General features: G+C 40.6%; 1 protein-coding gene across 1 annotated transcript in view; it reads left to right on the top strand.

The window, feature by feature from the left end:
- Nucleotides 1-14,530, top strand: part of dnah5l (dynein, axonemal, heavy chain 5 like) — a 208,353-nt gene that overhangs the window by 66,274 nt on the left and 127,549 nt on the right. Inside the window, exons 32-48 of the mRNA XM_050056535.1 lie at nt 908-1,162; nt 3,239-3,388; nt 4,264-4,382; nt 4,459-4,595; nt 4,671-4,833; nt 5,519-5,630; nt 5,807-5,935; nt 8,366-8,565; nt 9,184-9,337; nt 9,424-9,534; nt 9,622-9,777; nt 10,021-10,149; nt 10,542-10,757; nt 10,863-11,009; nt 11,081-11,253; nt 11,342-11,412; nt 11,495-11,602. Coding sequence (XP_049912492.1) covers nt 908-1,162; nt 3,239-3,388; nt 4,264-4,382; nt 4,459-4,595; nt 4,671-4,833; nt 5,519-5,630; nt 5,807-5,935; nt 8,366-8,565; nt 9,184-9,337; nt 9,424-9,534; nt 9,622-9,777; nt 10,021-10,149; nt 10,542-10,757; nt 10,863-11,009; nt 11,081-11,253; nt 11,342-11,412; nt 11,495-11,602 — 2,530 coding nt within the window. The remainder of the gene's footprint in view (nt 1-907; nt 1,163-3,238; nt 3,389-4,263; nt 4,383-4,458; nt 4,596-4,670; nt 4,834-5,518; nt 5,631-5,806; nt 5,936-8,365; nt 8,566-9,183; nt 9,338-9,423; nt 9,535-9,621; nt 9,778-10,020; nt 10,150-10,541; nt 10,758-10,862; nt 11,010-11,080; nt 11,254-11,341; nt 11,413-11,494; nt 11,603-14,530) is intronic.

Genomic DNA, 14,530 nt, shown 5'->3' on the forward strand with positions numbered 1-14,530 from the left:
TATTTTAAATGGTTCGGCTCGCAAAAACGGAATTAAAATAAAACAAAATAAAATAAAATAATATCCTGCGCCCAATAATTCGGTACAGGGTCGTGCTGAACCGAAAGTCGCGTACCAAACGGTTCGACACAAATACATGTACCATTACGGCCCTAGTCTATATGTATGTGACAGACTGAGAGATTGTAGCCTTCTCCGCAGCGCTGCTATTAAACCGTCAATTGAAGATCAACTTGTCGTCTATTGTGTATCTTTTACTATTTTGTCTCTGGACTAGAAGTTCTTTCCTATCAGTGAGGTAGCTTTCATGAGTTTATTAGAGGTGGAGATCAGTAGACAGCGATATGTAAAAGAAAGCCTTTATATATGTCAAGTGGGGTGTCGTGTGTTGTGGGAGTGGGAGGTGCTTTGGCTTATGCTATGCTGGTGCATTTGTTTTTGTTTTGTTTTTGTTATTTGTGGTTGTTCATTCTGTACATTTTGTATTTTTGAAGAAAAATAAAAAACTTTAAATGGAACTGAATTCTGCTGCCTGTTTCATAACAGTCCACAAAGATTTGAATGACAGGACATTAAGTTGGGACTCGTGTAATTCCTTAATTTGCTCACATGCTGCATGTAAAGACCTTTGCTGGATATTCATTGATCCGTTCATGCAGTTTGAATGAACTATACAGAGGAACCTAGGTTAGTCTGGTCCTGCCATAAGGCAGACCTCCTCTTTGGGAAGTGTATTTGTAGATGGAGCTGCTCCCTCTCTGTGCACACCAGATAACTTGAGTAAAATAAGCAAAATGCTGAATTCAGAAAACATACATTTCACAGCAGTGTTAGAATGAGCAGAACATGTTAATCAAAACTACAATTTTAAAAAAGTTTTACCTATAATGCCTTGCTACCCTTGCAGAAGCTGGAGGTGCAGATTTCAGAGCTCCCAGTTTGTTGCATGGTGGGTTCAATCCTGTTTGACACCGACCAGCTGAAGCTGGCACTCACTCAGGAGTGTCGTCTCTGGAAACGGGCCTTCGGCGCTTCACTCAACCACCAGGCGTCCGCCGACATGGATGATGTCTTCTCGTTTGTGGAGGGGCTGACGAAGCGCCTGCAGCGTCCAATCACAGACCTGGAGGATGTCCGAGGAGCCATGGCAGCACTCAGGGAGGTCAGCCAGCGTCTTATGGGCTGCTCTCTGTCATCATTCATTCATTCTTAATTAATAGACTGAATCATTTACAGTTGCATACAAAAGTTTGGGCAGTAAGCAGAAGATGAACTGATTTCCAAAAAGCATGAAGTTAAATATGAAACATGGTTTTCAGATTAGTGTATTATTTTTGTTTTGTACAATTTTAGAGTAAAAAAGGAGCACCCTGCAAAAGTTTGGGGACCCCAAGACATTTGAGCTCTCAGACAAATTTTACCAGGTTCCCAGAATTAGTTTGTTAGGGCTCTGGCTTGTTCACAATCATCATTAGGAAAGACAAGGTGATGCAAATTTCAAAGCTTTATAAGTAATGTGACTCCTTTAACCTTGTCCCAACAATCAGCAGCCATTGGCTCCTCTAAACAGCTGCCTGGCACTGAAAACTAAAATAACTGATGGCCACAGCATGAGAAGGCTGTAAGAAGATAGAAAAGTGTTTTCAGGTAGCTGTTTCCTCAGTTCATAATGTAATTAAGAAACGGCAGTTAACATGAACTGTGGAGGTCAAGTTCAGGTCTGGAAGACCAAGAAAACTTTCAGAGAGAGCTGCTTGTAGGATTGTTAGAAAGGCAAATCAGAACCTACATTTGACTGCAAAAGACCTGCAGACAGATTTATCAGACTCTGGAATGGTGGGCACTGTTCTACTGTGCAGTGACACCGGTACAAATATGACCTTAAGAGAGTCATCAGAAGAAGAGTCATCAGAAGAAAACCTTTCCTGTGTCCTCACCATAAAATTCAGCATCAGAAGTTTGCAAAGGAACACCTGAACAAGCCTGCCCAAACTTTTGCTTCAGGCCCTTTTCCTTTTTTGTTATTCTAAAACTGTAAACGATTAAAATTAAAAAGTAATCTTGCTTAGAATATTGAAGAAATGTTTCATCTTCAACTTAATGCCTTTTGGAAATCACTGAAATTACTAAATTAATTAATTCATTAATTACAGTGGCTCATTAATTCAGTCAATAGCTTTTCATCATTACATGCATTAACTGAGTTTATTTCCTTATTCATTCATCCTTTCATTTTTTTCACTTTTTCATTCATTCATTCACTCAATTATTATTCTTAATTGATAGACTGAACCATTTATCTATAATTCTGTGCAGAGTTTGCATGTTCTTCTCGTGTCTGCGTGGGTTCTCTCTGGATACCCCGGCTTCCTCCCACAGTCCAAAGACATGCAGGTTAATTGGTGACTCTAAATTGTCCGTAGGTGTGAGTTTGAGTGTGAATGGTTGTTTGTCTGTATGTGTCAGCCCTGTGATAGTCTGGCAACCTGTCCAGGGTGTACCCTGCCTCTCGCCCAATGTCAGCTGGGATAGGCTCCAGCTCCCCCGCGACCCTCAAGAGGATAAGCGTTTACGAAAAGGGATGGATGCATGTGGTCATTCATTACACCGCGTTCCAAATTATTATGCAAATGATATTTTTCTCTGATTTTCCTAAATAGTCGATGCAAATGACAGTCAGNGTCAGCTGGGATAGGCTCCAGCCCCCCCGCGACCCTCAAGAGGATAAGCGTTTACGAAAAGGGATGGATGCATGTGGTCATTCATTAATAAATTAATAAATACCTTCATGTAAACATTTATGTTTTCATTCATGCGTAGAATTTGTATTAATGATATTTATTTGATNCAAAAAATTTAATCTTTATGACACTTAAATACAATTTGCATAATAATTTGGAACGTGGTGTAATAAATTAATAAATACCTTCATGTAAACATTTATGTTTTCATTCATGCGTAGAATTTGTATTAATGATATTTATTTGATCAATCTGCGTTCTAATGATTAAATAATAATATTTTATCTAAACAATAAAGTACTTTGACTAATAGTACCTAGAGCACTACTGCTATGTACTATTAATACTATCGGTAATACTGTACAGGTAATCAAGTACTGTTTAGTCATTCAGTCCTTTTCTTGTTTATTTCTGCTCTCATGTATTCCTCAGCCCAGGGATTGTAATTCATTCATTGGTCCTTCACTCGTTCACCTCTTCGCTCTTTATTGTTTGAGGTTCGGGAGGAAGAGGTTCGTATCGACGCCACCATTGGACCGGTGGAGGAATCCTTCGCTCTGCTCAACAAACATGAGCTGCTCTTCAACGACGGGAACGCTGAGCGCGTGGATGGCCTGACGTACGCCTGGAGGAACCTCAGCGCCCTGGTGAGACGGAGGGAGGCGTGTTCATGATGTCACTGCAGAGGAAATGTGGTTGATAAAGACAAATCTGATGCATATCTGCCACACTGAGACGAGCACAGGATGGTGTTTGTTGAAGAGAAAATGTTATTGCCTCTACATGTTTAATTGAATGACAGAATGTAGTTTTTCATTTAAAAAAGTACTTCACTCTCTAATATAAATTAAAAAAATGCTTTTACACCTAAGCTGCTCAAACTGAAAAATAATTGGGATTTGGACTGATTGAACCTTGTGGTCCAAATGTTGGAACATTGCCCTCTTGTGGAGTTAATCCTCAGGACCTCATGTTATTACTAACCAAGGACGACTGTTTATGGTCCTCTATTACAAACCAACATTAACTAGAAATAAAGCATTTAACTAGTAGAAGTTTTACTAACATAAGTATTATTTCATTTAAGTTCATTTATTTTCGAAGTGCTTTAACACAACCAAGGTTTCGCTTATGCAAAAGTTAATAACCAGGATACCAGCTGTGCATTTTCATATCCTGACTAACATGCCCAATGAGTATAAATATTTCAAGAATTAGTGTTGAAACATTAGTTGCACAAAACTCAACAGTAAACCAGATACAGTTTCCAGCTATCAGTATCAGGGCTCCACATTAACGCTTTAGTACGTTTTTCTTTTTTGTTGTTGTTGTTGTTATTTCAGACTATTTGGATTTTATTTTTATACAGAAACATTTCTCTTATTTCCTTATCTTTATATTTGGCTGGTTTTGTGCGGACTTCTGGAAGACTGGTGACCACTTTGTGAAGGCTGATGGTGTGTGTGTGTGTGTGTGTGTGTGTGTGTGTGTGTGTGTTTCTGGGTGTGTTTTGTGGTTTCAGGTGGTGCAGAACCAGAACACTCTGGTGAGGATCCAACCCAGCATGAAGGCAGACCTGCTGTCTGCAGTGCAGAGCTTTCAGAGCCACGTTCAGAGATTCTGCAGCGATTACAACCACAGGTACACGTCAGGGACAAACAGCTGTCATGGTGCATGATAACAACGTGCACAGTAAGTCAGAGGTGTGTGTTTGCAGGGGTCCAGGGACGGAGGGGGTAGCTCCAGCTGAAGCTAGTGAGCGGCTGCAGAGTTTTCAGGCTGAGTTTGATCAGCTGTGGAGGACATACACCACCTGCTCTGGAGGAGAGGAGCTATTTGGACTGCCTGTTAACGGTATGACTGACTGACTGACAGACTGGATTCCTTCCTTCTCTTATTCCTTCCTAATCTTTCCTCTCTTTCCTTCAGAGTATCCGGAGCTGCAGAGGATTAAGAGGGAACTCTCTCTGCTGTCCAAACTCTACACTCTGTATAACTCTGTCATTGACAGCGTTGCCAGCTACTACGACATCCTGTGGGCTGACCTCAACATCGAGAAGATCAACAACGAGCTGCAGGACTTCCAGAACCGGTACAGCAGGGAGGAACATTATCGACAAATGTTTAGATTTAAATTAAAAGTCTGAAGTAATTCAGTCAACCAATTAAAATCTGTACTTCAGCTTTGGATAACCATTGGCAGCAAGGGATGGGAGTCGAAAACTGGTATCAAAGTATCTGATTTATTGGAATCATAAGCCTCCCAGCTCATCAGTTCTTGTTATTAATGTTGGCATGTTTTTCTGACAGTTGCGCATTGAAAATCAGTGACATCAAACTCTTGGAAATTTGCAATCAAGCCACCTTGAACAACATAGAGCTTTGAATCCAGTTTATGTAGTGGCCTTTGTTCAGGTCTTCACAGTACCCGTACCCTGTCAGATTTTTCTTTAAGTTTCTATCTTGAATAATAATCCAAAGTTTTGTTGTCTCACACCCCTTAAAATCAAGAAGGCCTCATGACCTCCTGTGAAGCTTTGGTGATCCCTAAAGTGGTGGCTGGGAACCTGTCATCTACACTGTGTTCAGACTCACAGATGATAAAACCTGTACAGGGCTTTTTCCCACACTGAAAATTGATCAGGAATTAATATGGGACTCAATAAAGGATCAAACCGATAAGCAGAATAAGTCAGTATCAATAAAATCTGATCAGTTGGTCTCCCTGGCAGCACTGATTGCTTCATCTCTCTCTGGGTCGTCTTTTGTGTTTTCAGGATCCGAAAGCTTCCAAAGGCGTTGAAGGAGTGGCAGGCCTTCAGAGATCTGAAAAAGACCATCGATGACTTCACTGAGACGTGTCCTCTGCTCTACATGATGGCCAACAAGGTGGGACTACCTGTGTGTCTGTCTGTGTGTCTGCCTGTCTGACCTCACTTACGTCTCTCAGAGTGAGATGTAACAGCAGATTTTAATATTTCAATTCACATTAGAGATGATTTTAAATGTACAGACATCCTCAGAAAGGCAATGATGACATGTTACTAACTTCCTGTGTCCTCCAGGCGATGCTGTCCCGACACTGGACTCGTCTCAGTGAGCTGACTGGTCACAGCTTCCAGGTGGGATCAGAGTGTTTCTCCCTCAGAAACATCATGGAGGCTCCACTGCTGAAAAATAAAGAAGACATTGAGGTACTGATGCTGAAAACACTGAAGGTGTTTACATACAGACACTGATGTTGAAGTTCTTAACCCTTTCAGAACCCAATTATGTTCCAAACACAGAAAAATATATTGTAACCATGGATTTCTACTCAGAAAGCACTTGAACTTAGCAATTTTTTTCATTATACTTTATTCCATGTTATTTTTTCCTGTCCATTCCAATGGATGGAAAATCTGAACCCAGAAATCATCTAATAGTAAAAATGACAATAAATGGTCAAACAGACCTTTTTTCCAACAAAAAACATGGAAATCATATTTTTTTTATGAATGGTTAACTCGTCTCAAGGAATAAAGTAACTCAAGATATTCTTATTCAATCAATCAATCAATTTTATTTATAAAGCCCAATATCACAAATCACAATTTGCCTCACAGGGCTTTACAGCATACGACATCCCTCTGTCCTTATGACCCTCACAGCGGATAAGGAAAAACTCCCCAAAAAACCCTTTAACGGGGAAAATAAAATGGTAGAAACCTCAGGAAGAGCAACTGAGGAGGGATCCCTCTTCCAGGACGGACAGACGTGCAATATTTATTTCTATAGTATCTCCAGAAAGGAGTATGTTGAAACCCTCCTGAGATGAATATTGTTTGTACATAATCAATAAAATGCATTATAAGCTGATTGTATTATCAGAAAATATAATCCAAACATTATTTCCATATTTATGCAGTGTTTCCCCTAATTATTTTCCTGTGACACTTAGATCCACTGTCCATTCTAATGGAAGGATGCGTTTGAAAATAATCCAGAGTAAAAGCTGTAAATATAATATAATATAACATCTCATGTTTACTTTACACACAGTTAAAACACAAATTATGTACTTTAACAATATGAACAGACTGAGACATGGCTTGCGCTTCCTTCTTGCTGATGATGTAGATGATGTATGATGTAGAACATGATGTAGGACACTGTGATTGGCTACAGACATCCCATCAAATAAGTCTATGCATTTGGACGGAGTCAGATGATAGTAATTATAGATTTAGACATCTTAGAAAAGTTATGTCTATCACAATGGAGGGGGGATCTGAAAAGGTTAACTCTGTGACTTTCACCTCTTTGATTAAAAGAACATTAATAAACTCAGGCTGCTGCCCTGAGTTTATTAATGTTCTTTAAATCAAACAGTGATGATGTAGTGATTAGCATTGTTGCCTCATAGCAGTAAGTTTGCATGTTCTCCCTATGTTAGCATGGGTTTTCTTCATGGGTTCTGCAGCTTCCTCCCACAGTCCAAAGACATGCAGGTTAAATGGTGAATCTAAATTGTCCGTAGGTGTGAATGTGAGCATGAATGGTTGTCTGTCTCTATGTGTGGGACACATAGAGACAGAGTATCCTGCCTCTCGCCCAATGTCAGCTGCAGTAGGCTCCAGCCCCCCCGCGACCCCCAACAGGATAATTGGTTATGGAATGAATATTAACCTTAGTATGTTTAATCTTTTATTTGTTTTAGTCTCACATTATAATGCCTGTTCTTTAATTTTATCATAAATTACAGTTCCAGATGTATGGAAAGTTTCATACATCAGCTGATCTTCTGAGCAGATGATATTTCACATAGTTTTCAGATCTAATTTTTAATAAAAAGGTATTTATTTTGGGACTTAGCTCACTTTTTAAATCCTGAAATGTCCAAAAAAGACCATCAAAAGTTGTGAATAACCTTAAAAGTAACTATTAATCTGGAAAAGTCTAATATAGTGGTGCAAGTAAGATGATCTTGAAAAGTGGTGATAATTTTAAAAGATATAATCCTGAAAAGTCTTGAATATTCCTAAAAGGCCAGAGGTTTATTTTTATAGGACACACATAAAGACCCCACAAAAAGTTAGGAATGACCATGAAAATTCAAGAATGCTCCATTTTTGGGCAATAATCCAAAAAATGGAATAACACTGAAGAACGAAAGATATAATCTTACAATACTATAATTTACTTCTGTAGAGTCAGGAGTGATCCAATAACATTTGGAATCATATTTAAAAATAAAGAATAATGCAGAAAATTAGAAAAGTCAGAGGTGCTTCTTAAGACTGCTTTTGGATGAAAATAACTTTAAAAAGTGGAGCATGATTTTGAAAAAATGTCCGAAATCCAGAAATACAAAAACAATCCAGAAAAATTGGAATAACCCTGAAAAGTCTGGAATACTAGTGCAAGTGAGATGATCCTGAAAATTGGTAACTTTAAAAGATAAAATCCTGAATTTTTTTTTTTTTTTAATGATATGGAAATTCAAGAATACTTTAAAACAATATTAGAGCTCTGCAGCAATAGTTAAAAGATGGAGAAGTTCCAGATGGAGAAGTTCCAGAGTTTTCAGGGTTAAACTGTTGAGAGAAGGTTGCTGATTGGGAATGTTTTCCTTTATGTATCAGGACGTTTGTATCAGTGCTGTGAAGGAGCGAGACATCGAGGCCAAGCTGAAGGATGTGATGGCCGAGTGGAGCAGTCAGACGCTCAGCTTTGCCACCTTCAGGACCCGAGGAGAATTGCTGCTGAAAGGAGCTGACACTGCCGAGAAGATCTCCATGATGGAGGACAGTCTGATGGTGCTGGCATCACTGCTGAGTAACAGGTGGAGAGATGAGGCCTCGGGCAAGGAAGGGAGACAGAAGTGACTTAGAGGGCAGGAAAGATGGAGATCTTAAAGCAAACACACAAAAAGAAAATAAGGTAGAGACAAGGATGGAAAGAAGGAACAAAGAAAGGAGGACACAAGGAAGGAGGAAAAAAGGAAAGAAGGAAGAGACAAAGAAGGAAGGAAGAAACTGATGGTAAAAAGGAAGAGACAAGGAAGGAAGAAAGAAGGTAGGGGAGGAAGAGACCAGGAAGAAAGGAAGAAGGAAAGAAGGAAGAGACAAGGACGGAAAGACGAAAGAACCGAAAGATATGAAAGCAAAAAATTCAAATAAACATGGCATAAAATGTAGAGAAAAAAGAATGGAAAGAACGTACAAATGTCAGTGTAGAAAATAAGTTAAACATATGAATGAATGAACGAACAAATGAATGGAAGAATTAATGTATAATGAATGGTTGAATAAATGATTGGATAAATTAATTAATGGAAAATGAATGAATGACTGGATAAAAGAATGAATAAATAAATGACTGGATAAATGAATATATGAATGGTTGGGTGAGTGGGTGAATGAATGAATGAACATGCCATCTGTGGTCCTTTCTGCTGCAGGTATAACGCTCCGTTTAAGCCGTCCATCCAGCTGTGGGTCCAGAAACTCTCAAACACCTCAGAGATCATTGAGAAGTGGCTGTCGGTTCAAAACCTTTGGATCTACCTGGAGGCGGTGTTTGTGGGTGGAGATATCGCCAAGCAGCTGCCTCAGGTCACATGATCATCACGTTACACTTGTAATTTAAACATTTCTTCTCACATCAGGTAGATCTTAAAGTTTGTCTTTGACTCATCCAGGAGGCCAAACGTTTCCAGAACATTGACAAGTCATGGCAGAGGATCATGCAGCGAGCCCATGAGCTCCCCAACATGGTGCAGTGCTGTGTGGGAGACGAGACGCTCAGCCAGGTGCTGCCCACATATCTTAGAGCAACACAACACTCACAATACTTAACAGGGTTGTTAACCATGACACTGTGTCTCCTCCTCCTGTAGTTGTTGCCTCACCTGCTGGAGCAGTTGGAGCTCTGTCAGAAGTCTCTGTCCGGTTACCTGGAGAAGAAGCGCTTGGTGTTTCCTCGTTTTTTCTTCGTGTCTGACCCTGCCCTGCTGGAGATCCTGGGCCAAGCCTCGGACTCACACACTATACAGGTAACACACAGGTGTACAGGTCATACACTTCTACTGCTGTCACTAATATTTCATTCATGTTTCTTTAGTAAAATAGGCCCACAAAAAAAATCTGTTTGAGTTTTACTTTTTCCCCGCTCTCCTTGATGTCTCTCTGCTTTTCTTCCTTTTGACCTCTTTCCTGTATTCTTGTCTGTTTTTCTGTGTTTGTTGTTGTTTGGAAAAGTCTTATTTAGTTAATCTCTTTCTGTCTCTGTCTCTCAGGTTCATCTGCTCAGTCTGTTTGACAATGTCAACAGAGTTGTTTTCAATGAGAAGCTGTATGATCAGATCATCAGTTTTCAGTCTCAAGAAGGAGAAACTGTGGAGCTGAGCCAACCCATCCTGGCACAGGTACACACACTAAAACTTAAATCACTGTCATTATGGGGACCGTACTACTTTATTTTGATTTTTGGATTTATGCTGGATTTTCCTACAAAACAATATATCCTGACAGGTAGGTGCAGGTGGTTAGCTCAGTTAGTTTGCTGAAGTATCAGCTTTTCCATTACAACAAAACGTTCCTAACGTTCCTATGATAGTACAGTTGCAGTGTAGGGAGGAGGGGCCAAGTTTGAATGTTGTGTTTACAAACAGTACTTCCTGCAGAGTTTACCTTTGAGCCGGTTACCTGCTTATAAAAACTGTTTTGTCACACTGCTTTGATATTGTTTCCACATGAACACATGTCATGTTTGACTCGTGAGGGCCGCAGCTTTACCTGTCAGACTTGTCTCTCCCAGGGAAACGTGGAGGCGTGGTTAGGACAGCTGTTAGCAGGGGTGAGGCAGACCCTCCATGCTATCATCCGTCAGGCCTACCTGGCCATCAGCGACCCAGGCATGAAGCTGCTGGAGTTTCAGTCGGCATTTCCAGCTCAGGTTGGCCTGCTGGGAATCCAAATGATCTGGACCAGAGACGCAGAAGATGCACTCGTCCTCAGCAAGTCTGACAAGAAGGTACCTGTATTTTGAAAAAAGAAGCAGAGAGGAAACATTAAACCTGTCTTTTCATTACCATGCAGATCCTCTCCCCTCACTGTTCCTCATCTGATTGGCTGACAGATCATGCAGACGACCAATCAGAAGTTCCTGGATCTCCTCAACGAGCTGATTGACATGACAACCAGAGAGCTGAGCAGAAATGAGAGGACCAAGTACGAGACGCTCATCACCATCCATGTCCACCAGAGAGACATCTTCGACGAGCTGGTGGGTGGACAGACAAGAATTTAGTTTGTTGATTGAAGCAGTATTTTCTACAATGTAATTATCTACATTAGGTGCGTCTAAACGTGCGATCTGCGTCAGACTTTGAGTGGCAAAAACAGTCAAGGTTTTACTTCCTGGAGGAGACGGACAGATGTGTCATCCAAATCACAGATGTGGAGTTCGGCTATTGTAACGAATACCTGGGCTGTACAGACCGACTGGTCATCACCCCGCTGACAGACAGGTACACAGACACCCGACACCGACTGCTGGGTCATACCATTATTAACACTTAAACGTCCAGTCAGAGTTGAATATGTTCTTCTGTCCAGGTGTTACATAACTCTGTCCCAGGCTCTGGGGATGAGTATGGGCGGAGCTCCGGCTGGTCCGGCAGGAACAGGTAACAGTTCTTGTCTCTAATGACAACTCACTAAAATGTCTGCGTTGCATGTTGCTTTAACTCAGTGTGTGTGTATGTTCAGGTAAGACGGAGACCACTAAAGACATGGGTCGCTGTCTGGGGAAATATGTGGTGGTTTTCAACTGTTCGGACCAGATGGACTACAGAGGACTTGGACGCATCTACAAAGGTGTGTGAATGTGTGTATGTGATTACTTCTGTACAGAGTGGTGTATGAATAGTTACTGGAAGCCTTCTGCTTTAGTAACTATTGATGGATCAACCCAATCACCAGATAGTTGGCACTGTACTTTTCTGCAAACGACAGATACATTACATTTGCACATTATTACGTAGCGGATACGATTAAACTTTACATTTCAACAGCAATGTGGTTAACATCTGGTTAGGTTTGGCACAACAACCACTTGGTTATGTTTAGGAAAAGCTCATGTTTTGGCTTAAAGTACTCGGTTTGGGGGGCACTGTCCCAGCAGGAAATGCAGGAATATATCAGTAAAAACAACCGCTTTTGTTTTAATTCACAGGAAACACAACAATAACTTGATAAATCCAGTGTTCTTTGTTGGTCTTAAACAGTTGGCTGCAGCTTGGCAGGCATCTCTCCTTGGTGTCACACCACTATCCCCTCCACCTCCTGATGACAAAGTCAGCTCATACACTACATCACTTTAAAAACTTTGATATAATATGTATGAAACATGCAAATGTAATGCAGCCATAGTTTGCACAAACATACATTGCCAACATTTTCTTCCGGCGACTGGGCTGGATGGATTCACCTCAAAAAACTGTGTTTAAATTAGACAAAAAAAAGAAGTTTTTATTGTTGTGACAAAGGGGTTATCTCCCGGTCTGAAAAGTACAGCCAATGCTGAAGTGCCTTAAACACGCATTCTTTCTAATGGCCAGCAGGGGGCGAGTCCACTAGTTGCAAAAAGAAGTCAGATTATGTTAGCCTGAGTGTCAGACTGAAGCTCCCAGAACCTTCAGTCTGACCTCGCCTCCATTGAAAGCGATTTACAAGGGGGAGGGAATTTGATTTTTCCCTAACCAATCAGTAGAGGTCAACGACTCACCCAGAATCTGACGTCATTATTATCCATGCCTCGGGGGTTCCGAAAACAAGCGAGCATTGCCCGTTTAAAATGTCTCCGTTGTCGTGCACGCCCAGCTGCATCGCCGTTAAATCAAGTTTAGCAGTTTCCTTAATTTGGTCCTCCATTAACGCGAGTAGTGGCAAAATACCTCGATAGCATCGTTAATGTGGTCTGTAGGATCTGTAGCGGTCGCCATTGTTGCTATCCTCACCAGTTACCCACCGGTGCACAGCTTGACATCAGCGTGGCGCTGATTGGCTAATCGCTAGACCCGCCCCCACCCCCGGCATTCATTGGTCCTGCCATCTTTTGGACAAGATAAATCGCAAATTCATTGCAGTATGCCAGACCAGAGATGCAAGCCTACTCAGTTGAGTGGGCGGGGTCTATGGTCTGGAACCAGGCTAAGATTATATAGAATCAGGGAGAAAATGACCCTCCTTCTCACTTGATTTATTCTCTCAGTTAACATTTTCCTAATGAGATTATGGTCTCAATCACTAGTTTCAAGTTTTCTTCAAAAAAACATGATGTTCATTTTATGGTCCCATTTAGAGTAAAACAGACTGCAAATGCTTTTGAGCGTGGCTACCTTGTGATTGACAAGTTGCTACCATGGTGCTGTGCATAGTTTCTTTGAATTTTCAGTCAGATTCACCCTTGCTCCTCCACAGCTCCACTGTTTGTACCAATATGGCCACTTCTGGCTTCACAAAACTAAGATGGTGATAAACAAATGCCAACTCAAGGCTCCAGAACAGGAGTCCATAAACCAGTGGGTGACGTCATGGAAGCTATTTACAGTTCTTTTACACAGTCTATGGCTGTGACCAACCCAAGAATCAATCTGTGACATATTTACCCAATCCAGTGACTGACCTGCACTTTCAAAACAGTTCTGAGTGAACCGAAGACTCAAAAGAAATGGCACTGGAAGTTGAATGACTGCCTGGAAAGCATGTGCTGTATAATTTGTTTTTTTATTATGCGCATGTGGCAATAAAAACCAGGCAGATGCTCTTAGCACCCATATGGAGCTAGAACAAAATGAATAAATGCGCACAGAAATTAATAAATACACAAAAAAGGATTCACAAATGTATTTGTGAATATATATAAAACACAAACACATTTTCAATGCACACTAAAATGAAAAATGAAAAGTGTTTCATTCCATATATAGGTAAAAGAATATATTTGTGATGCACACACAAATATTTCTTGTTTTAAATATGTGCAATTGAAATTCACAAATGTACGCATGTAAAAGTATTTGCAGTTTAAGTGTGGGTGAGAGGAGCGGAGAGGACCGGCAGTGGTAACGTATCCTATAGTTACATGGGCTTGTAACTATAATCTAATTTCTATTCGGCCTACTAATTAATTTCTCCTATTTTGAAATTATAACGCATTACATTATTCCGTTACTAAAAAAGTAATCAAATTATATAATAATAAACTTTAGGTAATTGCAGCCTATCACCAATCTCGTTTTTCTGTTTTCCTGTTTTCCTGTTTTCCTGTTTTAAAACCAGAACAGAAAAACGGGAAAACAGAACAACAGAAATCACATGTGTTGTAGTTGGGTTTTTTGTTTTAAAATTAAAACAGAAGAAAGTGAAAATGTTTTTAATTTCTTTGTTTTGTTATTGTGATATTTGGATAAATTCGGGGAATGCTGGGAGATCTGCGGAGGAACTTTTGAACTTTGCAGAGGAGCGCTCCATTCTCAACTACTTGTAGCCTAGTTATGGCCGCACTCCAGCCTTATGCAGACCTGATCTGTGAACTTTTGAGAGTGGCAAGACACACGCAGAAATCAGTGACATTTTACATCAGGAGACACGGCGATGTACAGTTGCGTATCATCAGCATAACTATGAAAGCTGATGCCGTGCCTCCTGATGACGTCCCCCAGAGGAAGCATGTAGAGATTAAAAAGAGTTGGACCTAAAATTGACCCCTGGGGGACCCCACACTTTATCTCATGGGTTCCT

This window comes from Epinephelus moara, chromosome 11 (assembly GCF_006386435.1).
Source record: "Epinephelus moara isolate mb chromosome 11, YSFRI_EMoa_1.0, whole genome shotgun sequence".
NCBI classification, from domain to species: Eukaryota; Metazoa; Chordata; class Actinopteri; order Perciformes; family Serranidae; genus Epinephelus; species Epinephelus moara.